At 46.7% G+C, this 23419-nt stretch overlaps 1 protein-coding gene across 3 annotated transcripts in view; it reads right to left on the bottom strand.

Moving 5' to 3' along the window:
* eml4 (EMAP like 4) overlaps positions 1 to 21458 on the bottom strand; it is a 22708-nt gene extending 1250 nt beyond the window's left edge. The window contains exons 1-24 of one of the 3 annotated variants that reach the window (XM_085181918.1): positions 21133 to 21451; positions 18524 to 18709; positions 18314 to 18434; positions 16960 to 17151; positions 15297 to 15437; positions 15166 to 15191; positions 14973 to 15008; positions 14271 to 14391; positions 13810 to 13959; positions 13653 to 13722; positions 13400 to 13501; positions 13219 to 13314; positions 13002 to 13136; positions 8561 to 8696; positions 7207 to 7355; positions 6959 to 7084; positions 6710 to 6847; positions 6566 to 6633; positions 6387 to 6475; positions 5903 to 6000; positions 3253 to 3340; positions 3041 to 3139; positions 2749 to 2879; positions 1 to 801 (exon numbers count right to left, since the gene is read on the bottom strand). The exon at positions 1 to 801 is cut by the window's left edge and continues 1250 nt beyond it. In XM_085181918.1, the coding sequence (XP_085038044.1) occupies positions 346 to 801; positions 2749 to 2879; positions 3041 to 3139; positions 3253 to 3340; positions 5903 to 6000; positions 6387 to 6475; positions 6566 to 6633; positions 6710 to 6847; positions 6959 to 7084; positions 7207 to 7355; positions 8561 to 8696; positions 13002 to 13136; positions 13219 to 13314; positions 13400 to 13501; positions 13653 to 13722; positions 13810 to 13959; positions 14271 to 14391; positions 14973 to 15008; positions 15166 to 15191; positions 15297 to 15437; positions 16960 to 17151; positions 18314 to 18434; positions 18524 to 18709; positions 21133 to 21157 (2979 nt within the window). In that variant the 5' untranslated portion in view covers positions 21158 to 21451 and the 3' untranslated portion in view covers positions 1 to 345. Of the gene's footprint in view, positions 802 to 2748; positions 2880 to 3040; positions 3140 to 3252; positions 3341 to 5902; positions 6001 to 6386; positions 6476 to 6565; positions 6634 to 6709; positions 6848 to 6958; positions 7085 to 7206; positions 7356 to 8560; positions 8697 to 13001; positions 13137 to 13218; positions 13315 to 13399; positions 13502 to 13652; positions 13723 to 13809; positions 13960 to 14270; positions 14392 to 14972; positions 15009 to 15165; positions 15192 to 15296; positions 15438 to 16959; positions 17152 to 18313; positions 18435 to 18523; positions 18710 to 21132 lie in introns of all 3 variants that reach the window. The other 2 variants (XM_085181919.1, XM_085181920.1) reach the window with 2 other exon arrangements.
* Between the last annotated feature and the right edge of the window lie 1961 nt (positions 21459 to 23419).

Raw genomic sequence — 23419 nt, 5'->3', positions numbered from 1 at the left:
TGAACCCACTGTGAGTAGCTCCTGTGAATCATGGATGTTCAGATTATTTATCACTAACCACTGCGAGGCTGAAGAAAACTGAAATCAGACTCTCAGGCAGCTTTTTGAACTGTCCCATTTCTCTGGTTTCTGACTGTGTGAAAAGTGGAGGTTTATTCTGAAGTAAATCAGAGACAATGACATCCTCTGGAAGTTTCTATCGTATTAAACGTCCCATTAACATGCTGAACTATAACCTTAAACTGAACTGAAGCATCATAAAACCCAACAGAATCTCTTCGTTTGCAAAGCCATCCTCACTCGGAGCACAAGTGTGCCTGGTCCCCACAAAGACACACAAACAGTCTACGATGGCGGGGTCAGAGGGGGCAGCCCCTCGTCGCTGGGCGTAGCCGTGTCATCACTGGGCTCCAGACTGTCCTTCAGGCTCACCGTGCTGTCTGAGGGAGGCGGGGTTGACTCAGAATAGGGTGGTGTTAGCTCTGATGAGGGTGGAACTAATTGTGTAGGAGGCGGGGTTTCAGGGGAGGGTTCCTGAGTCCCATTGGCTGTCGGAGGAGGGTTTGGTTCCTGCGAGTGGGTGGTTCCAGTGGGAGGGGGTGGTGCGAATACAGGCTCAACTCGGCGGGGGGTAGAGTTAGAGATGATGCTGTCATTGAGGGACAGCGAAGACTTCTCAACCAAACGCCACTGCATTATGCTGGTGTCCTTCCCGCCCGTCGAGATGAGGTAACTGTCGTCATACAGGAAGGCCACGTTGGTCACATGACTACTGTGAGCGCTGTACTTATGGCTGGGGGCCTGCAGACAAAAACTTTATTAACAGAGCTGATGACACTGACATTTAGAATAGTCACACCCAATCCCTTTTACCTCTAATCAACACTCAGCAATTTATTAGGAACAGCTGGGTGGCTGTACCTGAGCTACAGCCACCCGGTGGAGCAGGTCAGCTGCTGATCGGAAGGTTAGTTGTTCGATCCCTGCCTTCCCCAGTCTGCATGGGCAAGATACTAACCCCAAGTAGCTCTCTGATGCATCCATCAGAATATGTGTGTGAATGTAGTTAGAAAGCAGTCAGTGTAGAGCAAGTGCTTGTGAGAATATGTGTGAATGTGGCTTTGAGTACTCCGGGAGAGTAGAAAAGCTATATACAAGAATCAGTCCATTTACCATACCCCAATTATCTAATATCCAATGTGTACGGGGGTTCACATGTGCACTGCAGACCTGCTTTGGTTTACCTGCGAGAGGTTTCTCAGGATCCACTTCAAGATAAAGTTTACTTTTATAGAAAATGAGTTTACATGCTATGCAGCATGGGCCATGCTGCATAGCATCATCGTTGTGGCGGCTGCATGGAGCTGCAGCTTCAAGACTGCTGATTGACCAATCAGCAGGACACTTCTGGAGCGCCAGGTAGTTGAGGTGTTTGTGTCTGACTGGAAGCAGATGTCAGAACAAACCAAGGACACTGAACAGATTAAACCTCTCGGCTGGCTTGGGAACAACTCGGTGTCCCACCAGAACAGTTAGAGGAGGAGAAGAGAGGGAGGTCCTGGGATCTCTGATCAGATGGCTGCTCTCAACTCAGATCTCAGTCTTTGAAACCATCCATCCATCTTCTTCCGCTTATGCGAGGGCCGGGTCACAGGGCAGCAGCCTAAGCAGAGAAGCCCAGGAGACATCCTTGTCAGATGCCCGAACCAACTCAACTGGCTCCTTTTGATGTGGAGGAGCAGCGGCTCTACTCTGAGCCCCTCCTCACTCTAAGGGCGAGGGCAGCCGCCGTTGGGAGGAAGCTCATTTCCAACAACTGTATCCACGATCTTGTTCTTTCAGTCATTACTCAGATCTCGTGACCATAGGTGAGGGTAGGGACATAGATCAGTAAATTGAGAGCTTCGTTTTATACTCAGCTCTCTCTTCACCAAGACGGACTGCAGCCACTGCACCAATCCGTCTGTCGATCTCCCGCTCCCTTCACCCGTCACTCGTGAACAAGACCTCGAGATACTGCCCCGGAGTGGAGGAGTTTGAGTAACTCATCCCTGACCCGGAGTGGGCATCTGCGAAAAGCAGAAATGAGGTTTTGAGGCCACCCAAATGAAAGCCTTCCGCCACTTGGCTACGCCTAGAAATTCTGTCCATAAAAATTATGACCACAATCGGTGACAAACGGCAGCCCTGGCGGAGACCATCACCCAGCAGGAACGACTCCAACTTATTGCTGCCTATGTGTACCAAACTCCTGCAACCGTTGTATAAGGATTGAATGGCCTGTAGCAATGGGCCAGACACCCCATACGCCAGAAGTACTTCCCACAGGGCACTCCGAGGGACACGGTCGAATGCCTTCAAGTCCACAAAACACATGTAGACTGGTTGGGGGAACTCCCATGCACCCTCGAGTATCCTTGAGAGGATAAAGAGCTGGTCCAGTGTTCCGCGACCAGGACCGAGTAAAACTGCATTGTTCCTCCTGTATTTGAGGTTCGACTAACGGACAGACTCGCCTTTCCAGCAGCCTGGCATAGACTTTCCCAGGGAGGTTGAGGAGTTTGATCCTCCTCTAGTTGGAACACACCCTCCGGTCCGCATTTATAAAGTAAGCCTTTGAAACCATTTCAGTTTAAAGTTTTGAGGAGCTGCTTATGTGTCCTCACAGCAACGTTTAAAGAGACGCTTTTGGAAACACATGCAGTTTGACGATGAGCATTTTCAAGTGTGTGTTTTTATGTGTGTCACCTTGAAGGTGGAGCATGGGTAGGCGAACAGGTGAACTTTACAGAAGTCGTCAGCCAGAGCGATCACCTTCCTGTTGTGGGACCTGATCAGAGCATTGATGTCGGTGCCGTCTGAACCCTCTGGCCAAACACCTGAGATAGGCAGACAGAATTTCAGAGTAAAGAAAGTTGTCCTGATTCAACAGTCAGGGAAGTGTAAACATCTTCAGAATAAACACCCTAACACACACACACACACACACACACACACACACACACACACACACACACACACACTCTCCCATTGTACTGACCAAACACATGATATCCCAGGACGCAGGTGTAAGTCGCCCAGTCGATGTCTTTACACTCTGAACGATTTCTGATATATTTACAAGCGTTTGGAACGTCCCCTGAAAACAGACATCTGTCACTGTACACCAACAAAATACTGCAGTATTACAGTACTCTGTGATAACAGTACACAGTACTGTAGTGCCAGAGCCTATGATGAGAAGGTACTCACAGTAGAGGATCTCGTAGTCTCCAGAGTTGGACATGATGAAGTTGTTGTCAGGTGACCAGTCCAGGTGGGTGATGTAGCTCGAATGTCCCTGTTGAAACATTTAGGTAACTCATGAACACACCTGAGCACCACCACAAGTGTTTCCAAGTTTAACCCACAGAGGAGCTACATTCAATCTTCTAAAGTGGAATTTGTAGTTAAGGAGAGCAAACACAAGGGCCACTCTTGCTCGTATTGTTGTTGCTCCATGAGCCGCAAAGGAGAGTAGAGTTATGACACACAAAGAGTTAAAGTGAAACATAGTGTAAAAAACAATGAAAAGTGTCACTGTTGTCTGTGCTTGTCATGCTACATTTTATTATCTTCGAAGTGTTTTTACTGCAGTTCTCCCGTTCAGTTGGTCTCTGCTCTTTTCCAGCCCACTTGCAACCAATCAACATTAGGCAGTCGCTTATGTCATCCGCTTTGTCGAACGGACGGTTAGGATCTTGGAGGACTCCTCTCCTCCTCTCTGTCCAACCGAGTGGGACATGGATGGACACGTTTGCGGGACCATAAATCCCGCTTCAGAGACCTCTCCTCTCAGGTTCGCCTCTTATCATAACTTGCATATGTGAAATTACCATCTACCATTAAAGTTACGTTTGGAGGTGAGGTGAGGCTTTCAAACCTAAGAACTCTGAACCAATTGCCAAGCACATAGTACCATTAGGGTTGGGCGATTGGACTAACATATTGGCTATCGACGATATGCTGAGCCCATCGACGTTATTACATGGGCGATTTACAGTGTTGGGGAGTAACAGAATACATGTACAGGCATTATGCATTTAAAATACAAAATATGAGTAACTGTATCCCATTACAGTTACCGTTTAAAAAGGTGGTATTCAGAATACAGTTACTTTGCAGAAATAAATGGATTACACGGCGGTCTTTTCCAGTTTCATATGTTAGGCTATTGTCTTTCTATTATTGGTAATTCCACACTGGTGGAAACCCAAACAAAACACGCATTAAGAGGCTCTAATGTCTGTGTCTCAATCTCGCGGCCCATGTCACCCCTACTTGCAGCCCGCATAATGGCGTAAAGAGATATTTTTAAAATTTATTTAATATGAAGGCAATAGGCAGAGTGTTACAAGCATAGCCCTAAAGAATGTAGCCTTATGGACAGTGTAGTCCAGTTGTAAGTATTAAGACACTGCAAAAAGTGCAGCCATACCTAATGTCCACCTACTGTTACTCATTTATATTAAGATTGAAACATCTAGTTGGTGTTGGTATGGAGAGTAACCTTCAGTAACAGTAATAAATCACAGCAATAGTACATTCATGTAGTTGTAAAAAGATGATAATATATTACGTAATCCAAAGTATTCAGAATACGTTACTCTCATTGAGTAACGTAACGGAATACGTTACAGAATACATTTTGGGGCATGTAATCTGTAGTGGAGTACATTTTAAAAGTAACCTTCCCAGCACTGGCAATTTATTCATTTGTCCATGAGTAAATTTGATAATAATAATGGAGCGAATAGAAGCAGTCAAAAGAAAAAAAAAGATGATAATAGCGCTGTTTTAACAGCACCCTCTTTCATTTGAGAGCAACTGCCCCCTCCTCAGAGAGCACCCAAAAGCTTGTTGATGGAGCTGCAGAAGCTGGTGATAGCCTAGCATACTCAGCCGGATGGTGGACACGGACATCCTCATGCAAGTTAGTCAGGTTTGAGTACTTTGCTCGCATTTTACATCTGCACAAGTGGCACACCACTTTGGTTACATTCTTAGGTTTACCTCTTTCATCCCAAATTGGTGACTTTATTTATTTATGTATTTTTAGCGCTGTTAGCGTTAACACGCTGTCATCACGAATAACGCGATTGACAATTAACCCATCTGGAGCGCAGAGTCAGTCAAAATCTCTGAAATGTCTCGCATTTTGGGTAGTTTGTCCAAAGTTTGTTCATTCTGCGCTCCAGATGGGTTGAGCAGGTTAAAGATGTTAAAATTTCTGTGTTGTAAAGGCGCAAATCAGTCCGTGCATGATTACAATCGCCCATCGTTGATTATTGGACTGATGATTGTCGTTTGTAAAATTTTTACATATTGCCCAACCCTAACTACCACGCCCGTGGCTCTGGCACATTGCACAAAGTGGATGGAACACAGAAGGACGACAACCTTCTTAGACTTTTCCTCAAATCAAGTTGAAGCTTGGACATAGCCGTGTGTTCTAGCACAACAATGATCACAAACACACATCAGAAGTGATTTTGGACAAAGCAGGCTAACATTAAGCTTCTGGAATGGCCTTCCTAAAGTCTGCCCTCAGCAGTAGAATATTTGTAAACTATGCTTACAAGCTGGGTCTGTGCCAAGAAACCAACCAAAACAAACGTTACCAATTCTGCCAAGACGAGCAGCCTAATATCAGTGAGAAAAACGCCCGAAGCTTGTTAACTGATACCAAAACGTTTCGTTACTTATCCAAGTAATTCACCTGCATGATGAAGAAACATTTCTCCCACTGAAAACACAAAGTCCAGATGAACAGATTTAACGTTTTGGGGCAAACTGAACAAACTAACGGATGCAACAGGGGCAGACAGGTGTTCACTAAGCTGCAATTGGTTTTTTGACTCACCGTGCACTTCCCGTATCGGCTGTATTTGCGTCCTTGTTCAGAGACGTTGTAAAGGTAAATAAAGTTATCGTGAGATCCGACAGCCAGCATGCTTCCATCTGCAGAGAGAGATAGAGAGGTGCATGCTGAGATTTGTAGTTCTCTCATAACACCGTTATGATCTTCAGTTTAATGAGTGTCCATGTTCAGGGGCTGTGTCCTGTGGCTGACACCGCATACAAGGTGGAGCTCTGTACAGCATCACAAACATCTGCTCTTGTCACCTAGCAACCACATCAATGACAGCCTACATTCTCAGAAATCTCTTAAATTTATTTACTACTGGAAGCCGTTACACAGTAACATATCACACCAAGAGGGCTGCCCATTATTAGCAAACAGATAAAGACGCTCTGAGGTCAGCCGAAAGCTGGCGACCTCCAGACATCTGTGAGGCACACAGCGTGTTCCAGCCACAGCCCGTGAACAACGTAGCTCCACCCACCAATGGAGAAGCGCATCACTGACAGCTGCTCGTTCCCATCGGTGTGAATCCCCACCAGGTCGTTGGTTTCAGCATCCAGAACGTACCACCTGACAGGGACCAGAGGTCAAAGGTCAGACTTACAAGGAAAGCATCTTTGAGTTCAGGTAGAAAAAAACAAAACAAAACTCTGTACTGACTTTCCTGATCGCGTTCCTATGGCGACCACAGCGCCACTTGGATGGAAGTCTGCACAGTGTCCGTGTTCCTGAGGAGGAGAAACATGCGATCACCAATGACCAATCGATAAATTATCAATAAATTGCCTCCCCGTCACCACGCACCTTTTCATCCAGCGTGCGACTCCACAGCAGACTGTGATCGCTCGAGTTCCAGAGGCAGACGAGCCGGTCCTGAGCGCATGTCAGAAACAGGTCTTTGGACGGGTGAGCCGCCAACCCCCACAGCTCGTCTGTGTGGCCCTGAACACATCACAACACAGAGGTACTGAAGTTTTCTGGTCAGTGACGCCATGCGATCATGTGACCTCCTGTTCCTGGTCTGTCGTCACTTCCCGGAGGCGTTTTACTTACCTGGACCTCAACCAGGAAGCCATCGTTGAAAGTTCCTCTCAGGATGAAGTTACGCGACGTCCCGACCAGAAACTCGTCCCCCTTCCCCTCAGACACCGCTCTGATGGTTCCGTATTGATCTGGGACCTGTGGGGATCAAACGCGTAGCCTCAGTCACGTGGCTGACACTTTAGATTTGTGGAGATTGACGGCAGAGATGATGTCATCACAGTTGAGTTTCATTGAGGTGTGCGTGTGTGCTGCGAGACCTCGATCTCGCGGTCACGTTGCAGTTCGTGGTCCCACAGGATGATTTTTTGGTCTTTTTTTCCTCCAGTCAGCAGCATGCCGCTCCTCATCTCACACATACAGAAAACACTTCCCTCGTGACCATCGACATGATGAAGGATCCGAAAGGCTGCGTAGACACACACACACACACAGAGGTGAGTTATCAAACAAAAAACTAAGCTTTGATTAAAGGATTTATTTTTTTTTTAACTCTGAAAGTTGAAACAGGACGTGGCTGTTCCTAAATCTGAGAAACGCATCGTTCGGCTGTGACACGTCCTCTGGGGGTCACGTGACCAAGTGTTCAAAGTGACCTCTGAATGAACAGAAAAGTTATGTTTTAGCCGTGACCGCGTCACGCACCTCAAATGTTTTCCCACATTTATTAATCTGAAACTCTGATCATGTGCGATGTCTCGTCCAATCATGTTTAAGGTGTCCCGACACAGATTTCTGCTCAGGGACTTTTCTGTCTTCACTGCTCCCACGGAAGTGCAAGCGGTACATGTTGGTCCTTCATGTTTACACAGGAAGTCAGAAAGTATGTTGCTGCTGATGTTCCTACAGGAAGCACCAACGTGTAACGTTCATGTAGATGAAAACAAACTGCTTTAAATGGGTTTAGTTCCTGCACTCTTTTTACAGAGCAGCTCACAAAACAACCAGCAGGAGGCAGCAGATCATAATGAAGACACTTCCTGTTCCTGCAGATTTCCTCCAAAAACCAAGTTTCCTGTTGCTTGTGTGCACCAACGTGCTGCCGAGGGGTAAAAATCCAGCTCCACTTTCACTGTCTTTTGTCCCGTTCTCAGAAAAAAAGCGCTCAGAGTAGAATTTCAGTAGAAAATCATTTAATCCCTGGCATCACGTCTCTAAAAACCAGTTTAACAACATGACAAAAACCATTACTGAAACTGGGCCAACACACACACCCTGTTGTTGTTCTGTGGTTTTTCTGTAGTCGGTTGCTTACAGGACTCTGGAGCTGCTGGTTCTGGTCGGTTTAAATCAAACTCTTCACTCTGACATTTTCTGTGACCTTAAAATCAGCGAGACTGTCGTTTGCTTTAGCATCGAACTCTGAAGCTGTAAAACCTGTCGGGATCTGTCTCGTGCAGGGAAACGCTTCAGGGCGGATACCAATGCAAACTCATTAAACAGACGAGCTTATTTCATTAACAAGGCGAATGGCGTTTTACTCAGGATGAAAATATGCACGTCGTTTCCCTCACAGCGCCTCGGCTTGTTTGTTTCTCTGCTCTGCGGCTGCCCCATGGCACACACCTGCACGATCTTTATGCAAAACACCGTGAACAACCCCACCCCCGATACCTCGAGGCCCCTTCCCGGCCGGGTTCTCCGTGGCGCTCCTGGTCCAGACCAGCAGCCTTCCTCCAGAATCTCCAGTGACGATGTCTCCGGTACTCAGAAACGCCAGGCACTGGATGAACTTTGGCTTTTCGTATTTCTAAAAAACAGGAGAAAGCAGGAGAGGAGCGCTGGAGTGAGTTCAAAGAAGGACCCGGGCTTCCTCTAAAGACAAAAAGCTGAGAAAAATCTTTGATTTAAATCAAGTAAAAAGTGTGTAGGTGCAAGTTTAATAAGCTCGATGTTTCTGCTGTGTTTTCGTGGCTAGATGCTTTTGTGTTTTCTGGACTCAGCAGCTGTTTCAGGGGATCTGCTGCAGAAATACCACCTTCATATCATCTGTTTAATTTTGTGATAAAGGGTTTTCTTTCTGTCCTCAGCCGGGTGGAGCTTCCTGTTCTCCTGATTTTTCCTCTAAGAGCAAACAGAGGAAGCGTTCACCATGATCACTTTTTTGACTCCTTTCACTTCGTCTGCTGCAGAATCTGTTTATCAGCTCACTGGGATTACGCCACCGTAAGTGAAACCAGCAGAGAAACAGGGGTCCGACTTTTCACACCCGGGGGTCCGTCTGTCTTTGCTCCAGATCCAAACATTTAATCACGTACTCACTTCCTGTCGTCACGTACAGCTCGTTCAGCTCAGCAGGCAGCATCACCAGCTCGTGGTTGTATGCCTCTGACTACACGCTGCTTACAGTTTCCCTCTCTCACGCTCCAGATTCACCTTTAACCTCTGCAATGACAACTGTATTTTATCCATCGAGTGAGGCGCGTGTGACATTTTGCCATCGCTGGAAAAGAAAATCTTAAGTTGTGGTCAAAGAAGTGAATTAGTGAGGTCACAGAGACTTCTGAATCCAAACTGGCACAACCACGCCGAACAACCATCACTGCTTAAACTGCAGTGTTTTCAGCCCCTGCTGGGCGTCACTGCACAAACCCCGCCTCTAATCAGCTCGGAGCGCCTTCAGCCTCTCTGCGTCTACACCGCGTCTGCTCTGCTGTGTAACCACAGACAGCTGAAGACTTCTTGCTGGAACAAAAAACGAAACACTTTTAGTGCAGCTTCAGTTTGAGATCAGAGACCAACAGTCATGAAACCACTGCTAGCTGTCCATTCAGATCACCTGTACCCACCGTTTATTGTTTATTGGGGCAATCGTGGCTCAAGAGTTGGGCGTTCGTCTTGTAATCGGAAGGTTGCCGGTTCGAGCCCCGGCCCCGTTGTGTCCTTGGGCAAGACACTTAACCCGTTGCCTACTGGTGGTGGTCAGAGGGCCCGGTGGCGCCAGTGTCCGGCAGCCTCGCCTCTGTCAGTGCGCCCCAGGGTGGCTGTGGCTACAATGTAGCTGCCATCACCAGTGTTTGAATGGGTGGATGATTGTGTATAGTGCATGGGCGTAGATTTGGCATGGACAAAAGGGACATGTCCCCACCAATATTCAGCGATTATTAAATTGTCCCCAACAATAATTTGATCTCCTCGAGTAAAGAAAAACAACCCGATAAAAAGAAAAAAAACGATCTGTCAACGTCTCATTCACCCAGCGGTGCAGAAAGTTAAATTACGTCCTCTACTGGAGTCCTACGTCATGTGACAAATATGGCCAATGTGATTGGCTGAGCTTTTCAGGGAGCTCTGTTTAGTTTTAGCAGCGGCAAACCTGCTGCGAGGAGGAGAGGAGGACGGCAGCAAAGAGGAAGAAGCTGGATATAAGAAAGTGTTTTTCAAAGAAACCTGTAAGTCGCTTAAAGTCAAGTTCACTCATAAAATGTGTCACAATAACGTTACAGCTATGCTAGGCTTTGGCAACATCATTTTAAAATTGTATGTAACCACGAATAACGTGTTTTGGAAACTAACTGCACAACAGCAGCACTATTAGTTCTCTCAGTCTCAGAGCAGCATTTCTCATTTTGATTGAAACTGTCAGAAAACGGAGCCTCGAGCAGCCAGGATATTAGTTTACAGAGGCTGTTAAAATTATATGTCTAACATTAAAATGTTGGTGACACAATGATTTCATCCTAATGGCACTGACATATTCATAGGGTTAATTTTTGAGACAAAATATCATCATGATTTTGCAAATATTCCACCTTGTAGTGCAGTTTGCACAACTTGTTTTAAAAATGCACTCATCCTACAAACATTACTGAGTGACTCATCAGTCATGTTTGTATAGTGCCTAAAATGTTGCATAATTTTGCTGAGAGATCTTTGACTTTGTGTTAATCTTAGACGAGTAGTTTTATGGACAAAACCAGCAGGTCATTCAGTGTTCCCTTAGTGCTAATGTGTCAGAGATGTTGGTGTAACTGAAGTAATGTTGTTAAGTCCTTAAAGTCATATTCTTTTATTGTCATGACTGTATTTGAAGCTATTTTTATTTTTGTATGATACCTGATTTATGTGGAATATGGTTGAAATAAACTAAAGCCTAAAATACTTTAGTCAGTCATTTGTTTAATAGTAACTTAACATTATATAATTCACATATAAAACTATGAATTGTAATTTTAAATTGTTTAAAAGCAGGTAGAATAGCATATGTAGGCAAGTATATTTCTCCTTTTTTTTTTTAAATCAAGAAGCAAAGACAAAAAGGAAAAATAAGAAACGGGGCGGAGTTCGGTGGTTGAATCATCCGTCCCCACCAACGCCTAAACCAAATCTACACCCTCAGTATAGTGTGAAGCGCTTTGGGGTCCTTAGGACCAAGTAAAGCGCGTAAAGCAAATACAGGCCATTTACCATATTGTGTTGGTAATAATAATAGTAATAATAACTCTATTTATAAAGAGCTTTCAATCAAAGGGCTGTACAGCTATTTGAAAATAAAAAGATAGATAAATAAAAGTGACACATAGCAATTAAAGTTAAAAAGATAAGAATTTAAAAACTAAATGGCACAGAATTAAGACATGTAGGAGAGGGTGAACAAGCGGGTCTTCAGAGCAGCCTGCCTCATATCTTGAGGGAGGCTGTTCCACAGAAACGGGGCACGAAAAGAAAAAGCTCTCCAATTGTTTTTTTCTGTCCCTAGGAACCTTTAGAAGCCAGAGTCCTGAGATCGTAGAGCAGGGGGTGGAACATAAAGGGGTGAAAGGTCGGAGAGGTATGAAGGTGCCACACCATTTAAAGCCTTGTAGGTGAGCAGCAGGGCCTTAAAATCTGCTCGAACCTGACAAGGTAGCCAATGAAGAGATCTCAGTACAGGGGTACAGTTTTCGTTAAAATGCGAGCAGCTGCATTTTGCACCATCTGTAAACTTCTAAAACTTTTCTTTGGAAGCCCAGAAAGGAAAGCGTTACAATAATCGATACATGAAGACACAAATGCATGGAGAAGAAGCTCTGCAGTGTCGCTTGATCAAACTTGTCTGATTTTGGCAATGTTCCTTAAATGATAAAAGTCTTTGTTATCTCTTTTACATGAGACTCGAAGGAGAGCACCATGTCGAACCACACACCCAAGCTTTTAAATCTTGTCCCTGCAATTTATGGCATAGCCATCAATTTTCAAGATGAAATTTTAGGACACTTATTGAAATTTTTGTGGTCCAGTGACCATCAACTCTGTCTTATCAGTATTTAGAAGCAGGAAGTTATCTGATAACCCGCCCTTAATTACAGATAGACAAGATTCTAATTTAGACACCTCAGCACAAAGCAAATATTTTTCTTGTAAAACAAAGGGGGGCCTAGCAAAAAAAGTTTGGGAACCACTGGGTTAAAGGAACATAAAGCTGCAGGTAACAATGCGTAACAATGAAAGGTTACATTAAAAGAACACCAAGAGGCAGCAGACACAGAGAAAACGGCAATGGTCCAAGTACAGAGCCCTGAGGCACCCCACGGCTCACTGCACAGGTCTCAGAGAGAACTAACAGTCTCAAAGTGTCAAACGCAGCACTTAGATAAACACTGCAGAACCAAGAGACGGCGTGCCATGACACCCAGCGCCATCGGTGTGGCTGATAGCGCAGGCATCAGGCAAACATCTTTATTTTCATTGTTCTAAAAGCCTTCGTACACGAAACTGGACACGTTCTGGTATTTGCACGTACACCAAGTGCAAGTTTGTATTTTGGTTTTATTTCAAATAGTCTAAACTTTATTTGGACAGCAGCTGCTAGTACTGACCCAGGCATTTAAATCTGACATACTGTTACAGACCCCCGTCTCAGGGTCAGTCTGTCCCATTTAAACCATACGGTGTTAAATACCGACCTCCCCCGGTGCACCATCTTCTTCCCCACCATCAAAGCTCAGCACAGCTTGAAGCCGCAATTTGGCAACACATTTGATGGGTCTTTTTTGTCAATCACAGGTGCCGATCGTGAATCTATGAGTGTTAAATCAGTGATGAGCACTGTTACAGTTAAACTGCAGAAACTCACCCCAAAGATTCCCTGTTTACGAGCAAGCGCGTTCCCATTCCAGCTCCAGAAAAAGATGTGGGACTTCCCGCAGGTGACAATGGTGTTTTGGTCCGTCGGGTGGAACTCCACAACCAGGACCACATCATTGGTGGTCTGCAAAAACACAGCATTTGAGCACAGGTAGAACACGTTGGAACCGGTAAAAACCGGTGCAGTAACAAAAACGTGGGCTCACCTTGATCTCTGCTATCTTTGACTTCTTCTGCCAATCCCAGACTGTCAACATGTGGTCGTTACTGTCATCAATCACACTCAGGTGCTGACCATAATCCTGAGAGACACAGCAAGGTTGATGATGCATACAGCTGCAGGATGTGAGAACTACAGCTCCCGTGGTGCACCTGGCTGATACTTACAGCTTTGGAGAAAGCCAGGGAGCCGACGCCTCGTTCAAACGTTCCCTCACCTATGACGTGGAGCTTGGCCAGACTGACGCTGTCCCAGACATGAACTTGAGCCTGAGAGGGACAGCACACTTAATTGTTTTTATTCATTTATTTAAAAAGTTCTATCCATCATCAGCTCTCCTGTTAGCCTCGGTTTTCGACTCGTATTTATATTTTCCTTTCGCCTGAAAGTTGACCTTAAAAACGTGGTATGTGTTCTTACCCGTCCATCTTTGTCCACTCCTGCGAGCTGTCCCGTGGCAATCCGGATTTTATCGGGATGGATGGCCAGGCTGACAGAAACAAAGAGAGCAGCTCACTCATCTGTCGCCTCAAACAGCCAATAGGAGAGCAGCAAGTACTACGGAGCTCGTTCTCACCATTTGACGCACTCGTTGTGTCCGAGGTAATGTCTCTGAGTCCGCTCCTCGTAGTTAAACAGAACCACGACCGACGCAATGAAGTAAACGATCTCTCCGGTTGGAAGGAGGTAGATGTTTGCTCTGCAGTCTCTTCCCCGGTAACCGTACCTGCACGAAGTCAAGGAAACACCTGGACAACAGCTGGAGATGTAGTGACATTCACAACAGAGCAGCTGAGGGATGCATGAAGATCTCTGAAGGCTGTGACCTGCTGATGCTTAGACTTTGGTTTTACTGATATACACAAATAACACTGACCTGACACACCTGTGGTCTCTCCTGAACTTCTGCATTTACTCTGAGCTTTTACACATCCGTTTCAGAAAAGTGTTTCACTGCATAACACCTGTTTTATCAAAGCGGCCAATATTTATCACTGCTAAGTGTAAGAGCGCTCCCGTGTCCCAGGTGAAGGATACACCCACGCCAGCTTCAGTCTTTCTGGAGGAAGTTCAGTCCGAATGTCGTTGTAGTTCTCCACGTCTGAAGGGATGAACATGGTGATCGGTCGACCACGCATGAACATCTTAATATTCCCCTCTGAAACATTAGACAGACATTCCTCAGACTAGCACGACAGCCCAACCCCAAAGCATAAATCCCAAAGTGCAAAGCTAATCCTGTCAGAGTCTAATGGTCTCGTTTTTATTGATTTGGCAAATAAATATCGGCATTGAAGCAGATTTGGTTTACAGATATTCTGTCAAGTTGTTAGCAGAGGTGAAACAGGCCAAGATCTGAAAGGTGCTGCTGATTTAAGAAGAAGAAAAAAAGCAAGAAGGTGAAGAAACTGAGGCTTTAAAGCTGTGCAGGTGAGGCAGCTCGGGCACGCGTTTGTGTGCGGTGGGTGATTTGTCTGATTGGGAGTGTGAATACATTTATTTTATTACTTTTTCACCTCATATGGGGGTAAATGATGTCAGGGAGTCAAACACAGATATGATATCACCTGAACAGTCTGAAGGCGTAAGAGCAGGTGTGCGAGCGAGACTGGCAGCATCAAGCAGAGTGTGAGAGAGCAAGAGAGAGAGCTGCGATTGGTGCAGAAACGGGGAGCGCTCATACAGCAGCCGCTAGCACATTAGACCGTTAGCTTGCTCCGACAGATCGTTACGACTTACCAGCTTGGTTGTTTTTCTCTCGAGTCGAGATTTTGGCTGGTTTGAGACAAAGACACGATCACTGAGAAACACCAACAAAAGACAACACAAACAGCAGCAGCACGGCCTCAAAGACAAGAACGCTTTGAAACGTCTCTGAGGCTTTCTGTCCATTTCTACACACGATGATGATGATGAAGATGTGTGTGTTTACCTTGGCTCATGACAGGATCTCTGTGCCTGAAAGAAAACAATTTGTCAATATAAACACACGAAGGCTGACAGTCCACAAAACAACGCCTGTACCGCGCGCATGCTTTGTGTGTACTGCGTGTGCGTCTGTACCTCTCGGTGTTCTTCACCACCTTGGCCAGCAGTTTGGAGGTGGACGCAGCTTTCACCAGTTTGTTCCTGTTTTCATCTGAAGTGTCCCAGGTGCTGCTCTGAGAGCGCTCCATCCCTGAGGACCGCTTCACGCTGGGGCCCCTGAACACACACGCACACAGTGAGCATTGCAGTACTAATCGGGGTTCAGCTTGTAAGCAGGAGGAGGAGGAAGAATCTCTGAGTCGTTTGTAGATCTGAAGTTTTATTTTCCTGGATTTTAAATTTAACTTTTGAAGTTTCTCATCTGATGTTTTAGTGTTTTCAATGAATTTCTATGAGACGGCGATCCAGACCGATCAGTCGTCAGAGACCAAACACCTCCTCCTTCAAAGAGCCAGAGGGACAAAGTCAAACATACAACTCGCAGAGAGGTTAGAGCTGGGATACATCAGAAACTCAAGACCCAGGCTGCATGAGGCCTGCAGGAGGAGGAGGAGGAGTTAAAAAGAGGAGGTCCTGGGATAAAGCTGGGATGAGATCACGTTAGTAATCATATTAAAACAAGCAGCAGAGACTAAAGAGGAGCCAGGCAGAGTCAAAGGTCACTGCTCCGAAAGACACACAGTCCTTACCACGTCAGAGATCAAAGGTCAGTACTAAGAAGCAGGCTTTGTGGTTATGAATAAAGCTTTGTGAACACTTTGAGATTAGAAAGCAACAGATACAAAATGAACACCTACTGACCAATCAGATCTCTGGAAACTAGCATCACCTGAAAGATCCCACAGAGCACCGAGGGTCTCTGGGTTTCAGTTCCTGATCTGCACTCAGGAAACTTTTCTACCATTTAAACATAAAAAGCAAACTTAAAGTCATCGTGACTTTTTTCTACCTGCTTATTAGTACGGATGTGTGATTCTCATATCTCAATATAAGACGTCTATCGTCCCGGCAACGATATGTATCACAAAATTTTTACATTTTCTGTAAATTCTGTGAATCTCGGGCAACTCGACTTTCGTGAAGTGTTTTCAGCTACATGTCGAGTACCTGGAGTCGAGAGTTACATAAGTTCAAACGGCCACGATTTTCTTTGTGAGTATTTATTACACGGCGTGTTCTAAGGTTTATTTTTTAGCACCTGACGGCTCTTTTTAGCTTCTTGTCCGTAAACACTCTGCATACTACTTCACGTAATTCAGTTTATTTTAAAAAATCTCAACAGGATCTTCAGCTTTATTGTGAAAGGTTTACGTGGAAAATAAACAAGCGGATGGCGGAGCCACGCGATGGTTTTACCGTTGTTGTAACGACAAAGCATAAAAACAGTCGCTTGCCTGTCCGTAGTGAGGTTATATTAAATATAAGAGAACGAGAGAAATTCTACAGTGAAAAACAAAACCATGAAAAAATAAACGTAAACAGTTTATTTTGCGACACCTCGAAACAAACGATAGCGTGATATGAAATGATAGACGTTTTCATCGAACAGCCCTACTTATTAGCATAAACGTCAAATCAGCTGATCAGCAACACCTGTCCATGCTGGTCAGGTGATTCGAGTGTAGGTGGAGCAGAGCAGGACGGTGTGTCAGGGTTAGTAGCTACGGACAGAGTGACATCGGAACAGTGACGTCACAAGCGGGCAGTGAAGCCAAACCGACAAATCACAAAATGAAACCTTTTAGGAGGGGCGTGGCCTTTACTGCTCTCAGAGGAAACAGGTGGTCTCTGTTGCATCTGGGGAGTGGGAGTGGTTGGGGGAGGGTTGGGGGAGAAGGGGACGGGGGATGGGTTTGTATGGTGAGCAATCTCCTCGTGTTCCTGGATCTCCGCCATCTGAGAACGCTGACCATCCTTCTTGTCTGCACCACTGTGGAAAAACCAGTAGCATGAGAAACAGCGTGCTGAGGTTCTGCTGGTTCCACTACGGTTCTGTTGTAGTTCTACTGATGACAGATCAAACAGGCATTCTATTGAGGTTCTAATCTGGTTCTATTGGTTGTCTGCAGCTGCTCACTGACTCGATCTATCAGCAAGTCTTCAGGTACCTTCAGGTGAGCGGGCGCTCTGGAGCAAGCATACAGGTCACGTCATAAACTGTGGTATGACTAGGGATGGGTACCAGTTAGGGTTAGGCCATGATGGCACCGGATCTGACATAAACGGTAGTAACCAGACTGAAAAGCAGCGCACATTTCGGTGCTTTATTTCCCTGAGATGTGATACACTTTGGATTCTAGCCAATCATTTTACGTTTCCGAGGATAGTAGGCGGGTACAGGTACGTACGTTCTTTTAGAGCAGAGCTACAGATTAAAAACGCCCAGGGCGAAGCGGTCAAAAGTCTGGCTGTACTTCACAGCAAAAGATGCAAACTCAGCAGCTGCAACAAGTGCTTTAAGCTGATACTGTGATACTGTCAAAGGAGGTAACACCTCAAATCTGATGAAACACCTGGTGACGCATAGCGTTTTTTTTAAAAGCCGAGAAATGCGCCGTATTTGATAGCTTGCTGCGAGACCTCACACCGAGCGCATCTACTGCGGGTGTGGTGCCTGTTATCGGACCCGGAGTTAGCAACATCCCCCAAAAACCCGAAGAGGAGAGTCCTGGCCCCTAGCCCTGCCAGTGTAGCAGAAATGATGAGGATGATGATGCAGCAGCAGCCATTCTTCTCTGTGTGAGTAGCTTAATGTTGTTCGTGTGTAATTTACGTTGAGTAGGCTAACCACGTTATTACATTAATGCATGTAAGGTGAACTAGCAAACACCATCATAGCTACATGCGGCTGTCTTCTTGTTTGATGGCAGATACTCCCTTCACCCTGGACAAAAAGGCTAAAATGACCAAAGAAAAAGTGGAAAACAGTTAAACATGAGAGGTTTTTGGACAAAGTTCAAAAACTTTGTCCAAAAACCGATACCTGTTTGGCACCGGTATCGGGGAAAACCTAAACGATACCCATTCCTAGGTGTGACCTGACATAAATCTGTGTTCCTGGCATCCGCTTGCACATGTTGCAGCGTTTTTACCTCTTGGCAGCAGACGACACAGTCTCCTTCCTGGTGACGGAGGTGGAGTCTCTCTTACGTGCGGATGTGCCTCCGTTGGCGATGCAGGACATGGAGTAGGCTTCACGCAGTGCAGCTCCACCTGCAGGACACGACACAAGACTGCAGATTAAAAAGTCTTACGGGCTAATTTCACATCTCCACACATAAAGTTTTCACAAACACACTCACCCTTCCCACCGTGCTGCTTCTTGCTCGCAGAGGCCGCCGAGTCTTCAGAGGCAGCAAGGCGACGAAGGACGTCGGCGAGCGCCGCTTTCATCACTGTCAGCTCGTCCTCCTGCTGCTGGACACGAAGCTCAAGAGAGGACAGACGGTCGTTGACGTCCGATACACTGGCGCCGGACATACTGTCATCTACAGAGACACGGAAGCAGGAAGTGAACACACAGCAAACAGGAAGGTTTGGATCCAGTTTAAATGGCGACTGGGGCAGGAGAGCTGCTCGCAGGCGGCCGCTGTAAAAACCCGCGAGCAACGCTTCGGCGGGAGAAAAGTCAGATTTGTGAATTCAGGACGACCATCTCACCATGATTGCTGTTCCAGCCTCATCTACTCAGCCACCAATGCAAAAGCAGCACGTTGAATGACACGCCAAGCAACAACACACTGACCCATTGTGGGAAAAATGGAGGTCGAACATGTTTGGGATTCCAATGAAGCAGAAAATCTACGTCTGTGAGGATCACTTCAGCCACGTTAGGGATTCAGCCAACAACACTGACGCTTCTGCTCTAGGACGCCCCCCCCCCAAAACTCCATGACCTCAGACTCGTGTATAAACAATCAAGATCCAAGATTCTTTATTTGTCACGTGCACGGTTATGCAGGTATAACACGCAGTGAAATGTGACCTGATACGCTCCTCGACTGTGCAAAGAAAAAAAGAGAAACCAAACGCACCCTCTCTGCGCTCGCTCCCGGAGGCTGACCGTCTTGCACTCGACCTGGAGGAGGGCAGTCAAACTCAGCTGATCTGTTTATTTGAAGATGGACGAAGAGCCTCGTGATCATAACCTGAAGCGTACAGGTGTTTCCCCAAAAGTTGATCCTGTTCATCTAGACGTTCTCAGTGGGAGAAACGTTTCGTCATCATCAGGTGACTCCTTCAGTCTCAGCTGACTGCAAGCGTCCCCGACCTTATAAACAGGACATTTGCACAAAGACTGAAACCAGCAGCACTGAAGGAAGAGCATATTGCATACTAATGATCATAAACTGACCTCCCAGCCCATTCATTCAGTGGTGCTGGTTTCAGTCTTTGTGCAGATGAACTGAGAACATCCAGATGAACAGAATCAACTTTTGGGGGAAACACCTGTACGCTTCAGGTTATGATCACGAGGCTCTTCATCCATCTTCAAATAAACAGATCAGCTGAGATCAGCTCCAGGTCGAGTGCAGGATGGTCAACCTCCTGGAGCGAGCACAGAGAGGGCACGTTTGGTTTGGACATGAGCTCAAAGAAAAAGCTTCTGAAACAAATGTATTTCTTCTCTAATGTTAGAGAAGAAATATGGAGCAGCGCGGAGGTCAGTGCGCGATCGTCCTCTGAGATGATCGAACAGAAGTGTAATAATGAACTTTACCACCTCAATGCAGCAGGTAGAAACTGATGTTCACCGGGAAACGACAGCACAGTGCGACCTTCAAAGATCACATGACAGAAAACACCAGACACGGAGAGCAAAGCTCACCCTTCGCACCAGCACCACGACACACACTTCAAAATGAACTTAAACCAGACGCATCGTTTCATCGAGCTTCCTTCAAACCCGAACTTGAAGATGGTTCTTATTGAAACACTCAGCCAGTCTGAGCGTGCTCAAAGCGTGGGGCTCGGCGGTGGTTTGGCGCTCCTTTCGCCCCTAGCAGAGGTGCGCCTCACAGCACATATGCAGAAAGCAGCTTTGAGCTCTGAGCCAAGTTCTCTGTTATTCTTTCACAATCACACTAAATAATCACGCTCAGGATTTCAGAGCCATGTTCAGCCAGAAACAACAAAACGCAGACGCCTTCGTGTTTGCACTGAAGCACACATCCTCCTGACCTTCCTTCAGCTTCCTGAGGCAGGAAAGCGCCACGGCAGGAAGATGGCCTATGACTGGACTGAGAGAGAAACAGACCCAGCAGGACCTGCTCCCAGCACCCACGGAGCCCAGGAGGAGCGAGTAAGACCAGTAACCTGCAGTGCCTGTGCACGGACCCCCGTCCTCACACATGGTTACATGAACAAATACGAAACCCTGAAAGGTTCAACTCCACTGTTTTAATGTTAATAAAGAAACACTAAACTTCATTTCCTGAGTAAATCTGAACAGCTGAGCTTAAATGTATGTAACTCTAACGCACACACACACACACACACCGAGGTGTGAGGAGTGAATCAATAAGTCATTTCCTGAGTCTTTGTTCCGCAGATCAGAGTCCACGCGTGTGTACACACACACACGCGCACACACACACACACAGTGCGGTGTCTAAATTGTGGTTTGCGGCCCTGCGGTTGAAACAAAGCCGAATGTACATTTCTGAGCCCGTCTTGGCTCTCACCCCCCTCCGGAGGTCTCCTGCAGGAGGTCCGGTTCTGCAGAGCCTCCTTCGGAGGAGGCCGTTGGTTTTGTGGCCCTGCAGATGCCGGAGGGGCGGTGCATAGTCTTTGATAAATACACCAGTGACACGTGTAAAGCCGCCACAGGCGCGTGCGGCTCCCGCCACCCCGCGGCAGCACGGACAGGAGAGAGGGCGCTGCTTGGGGCTCGCGCGGCGGCCGGACTCACCCAAACTACCGGCGAAGCCGTCCATTTTCCGGGAGAAAAGCGGGAGTGGGGCCGGAGGCCTGCGGGAGGCTCCGCGCACACTGCGGGCCTCCGTCCGGGTTTTCACCGCCGAGACGCGCCGAGCCGAGCTGGGTCTGTCCCCGCCGAGCTGTCCGCCGGATCTGCCGGTCCACAGGCCGAAGATCCCCCGCTTCGCTGCGGGCCGAAGGAGTAGAAGTGGCCGAGAGAGGAGCGAGATGAGCCGCGGAGCTGCAGACGGACGGACCGACGAGCATGCGCGTTTCCGACTCCGCCTGCTCTGGCAGCGCGCGCTTCGCCTGGAGGAGCGGGGGGGTGGGGGAGCAGGAGCCTGAGGAGGCTCGGGTTTCAGAGCCGCTGCTTCCTGTTCAGGTGCTGCAGCGCCGTCCAGTGGGCTCCCCGCGCCATCACAGTCCGTGCCAGAGTGCTCTTGAGCACCTGTGAGTGACACACACAACCCTAACGACCCAAGTACAAGGGCTCTGACGTCACACAGGAGGTAATCAATAAAACGTCACCGATTTCAGACTAGAGCGTCTTACACAGTTTCAGCCAATGAGTGACCCTCACAGGTAAGGGGGCGGAGTAAAGACTCCGCTTCCTCCAACAGCAGCGATGACGATCTCCAGCATTCATCTCGGAGATGTCGCGGGTCAGAACCACGTGACTGACTCACATCCTGTTTATGTGAAACACGTTAAAGAAATCAGCTGTGATCAGGTGGCTGCAGAGGCTCCGTGTTCATGCAGAGGAGCGCGTGTCAGCGCTGACCGTGACGTTTATCTTTAAAACAGGAAGAGAGGAAGGAGAGACGTTAATCGGTGACACTGACGTTATCACACACACTAGCGGTCAAAAGTTTCAGAACACCCCCCATTCTTCCAGTATTTATCAGTATTTATCTATTTCAGGTTGTTCAATTCCAATGAACAGCTGGAAGTGGTAAAAAGGTGAGTGGTGAACTGACAGAGGTTAAAAAAGGTAAGGTTATCCAAAACTGGAAAATAATGTACATTTCAGAATTATACAAAAGGCCAAACCTTTGAAAGGTGTTCCAACTTTTCTGGATTACTTCCCCCTCTGTCTGCATTAAAGCAGTGTTGGAACACCACACCATACCCTCGTGAGCATCAGCTGGACGGTATTGTAGTGCAGAAAGTAGTGTGTTGCTACAGAAATAACGAGAAAAAGGCCATTAACGATGGAAGACAACAGACCATCATAAAAATGTAGGTCTGTCCCACAGAGAAATTGCAAAGAAAGTCAAGGTGTCAGTGAGCACAGTTTCCTGGGTCTCTGGATCTAGCAGAGGGTCTAGCGGACCCAGAGACACAACTGAATCACAGGCCAAGTTTCGGAGAGTTAACAGCTTGATAGGCGGCTCACAGGACAACAGGAAGAAGGTATTATGGAGGAATCAACATTTGAACTCTTTGGTTCATCACACAGGATCTTTGTACGCCGTGGAGAAGATGAAAAGACGGTTCCACAGTGTGTGGCATCGACTGTCAAACATGGAGGAGGAAGTGTGATGGTCTCGGGCTGTTTGCTGATCCAGGGTCAGTGACTTCTACAGAGTGAGAGGCACCCTGAACCTACCACCCTGCCCAGCTACCACGGCATTCTGCAGTGCCGTGCAGGACCCTCTGGTATGCACCTAGTTGGTCAGGGGTCCATCCTACAGCAAGATAATGACCTAAACACAAGACCAGGCTGTGCCAAAACTACCTCAGGAAAAAAGAACAAGATGGTGAGCTTGTAAACATGGAGCATCCAGCACAGTCTCCAGACTTAAACCCCATCAAGCTGGTTTGGGATGAACTGGTCATCCCAAACTGCTGTCATGATTTACCCAGCTTAAAAACAGAATACAACAGGCCTTTGTCATCGTTTACGTACAATGCAATCCTAATTTTACATGTGAAATCTAACCCTAACCCTTATGTTTGAGACAAAACATACGGAAACACAAACGAAAGATCTAAACACACTCAGCCTGCTGATGGGCCTGATATTAGTTACCCATAGCTTTACCATTACTGGATAAAAATGATTAAACACAGATTATAATAAGAGATGATTGATCAGTGTGTAAGATGCAGTAAATGGACAGGCTGATGTCATCACTGTACAGAGTGAAGATGGAGGCTACAGGTTTGATCCTGATCTGCGACATCATCACTGCCTCCATCCTGATATATTGACGACTGAATGACTAAACAAAGCAGCAAACTAACATCAGTCTGGGATTTAAGTTTTCTACAAACAT

The sequence above is a fragment of the Neolamprologus multifasciatus genome, chromosome 13, assembly GCF_963576455.1.
Source record: "Neolamprologus multifasciatus chromosome 13, fNeoMul1.2, whole genome shotgun sequence".
NCBI lineage: Eukaryota > Metazoa > Chordata > Actinopteri > Cichliformes > Cichlidae > Neolamprologus > Neolamprologus multifasciatus.
This window is presented reverse-complemented; position numbering and strand designations above follow the sequence as displayed.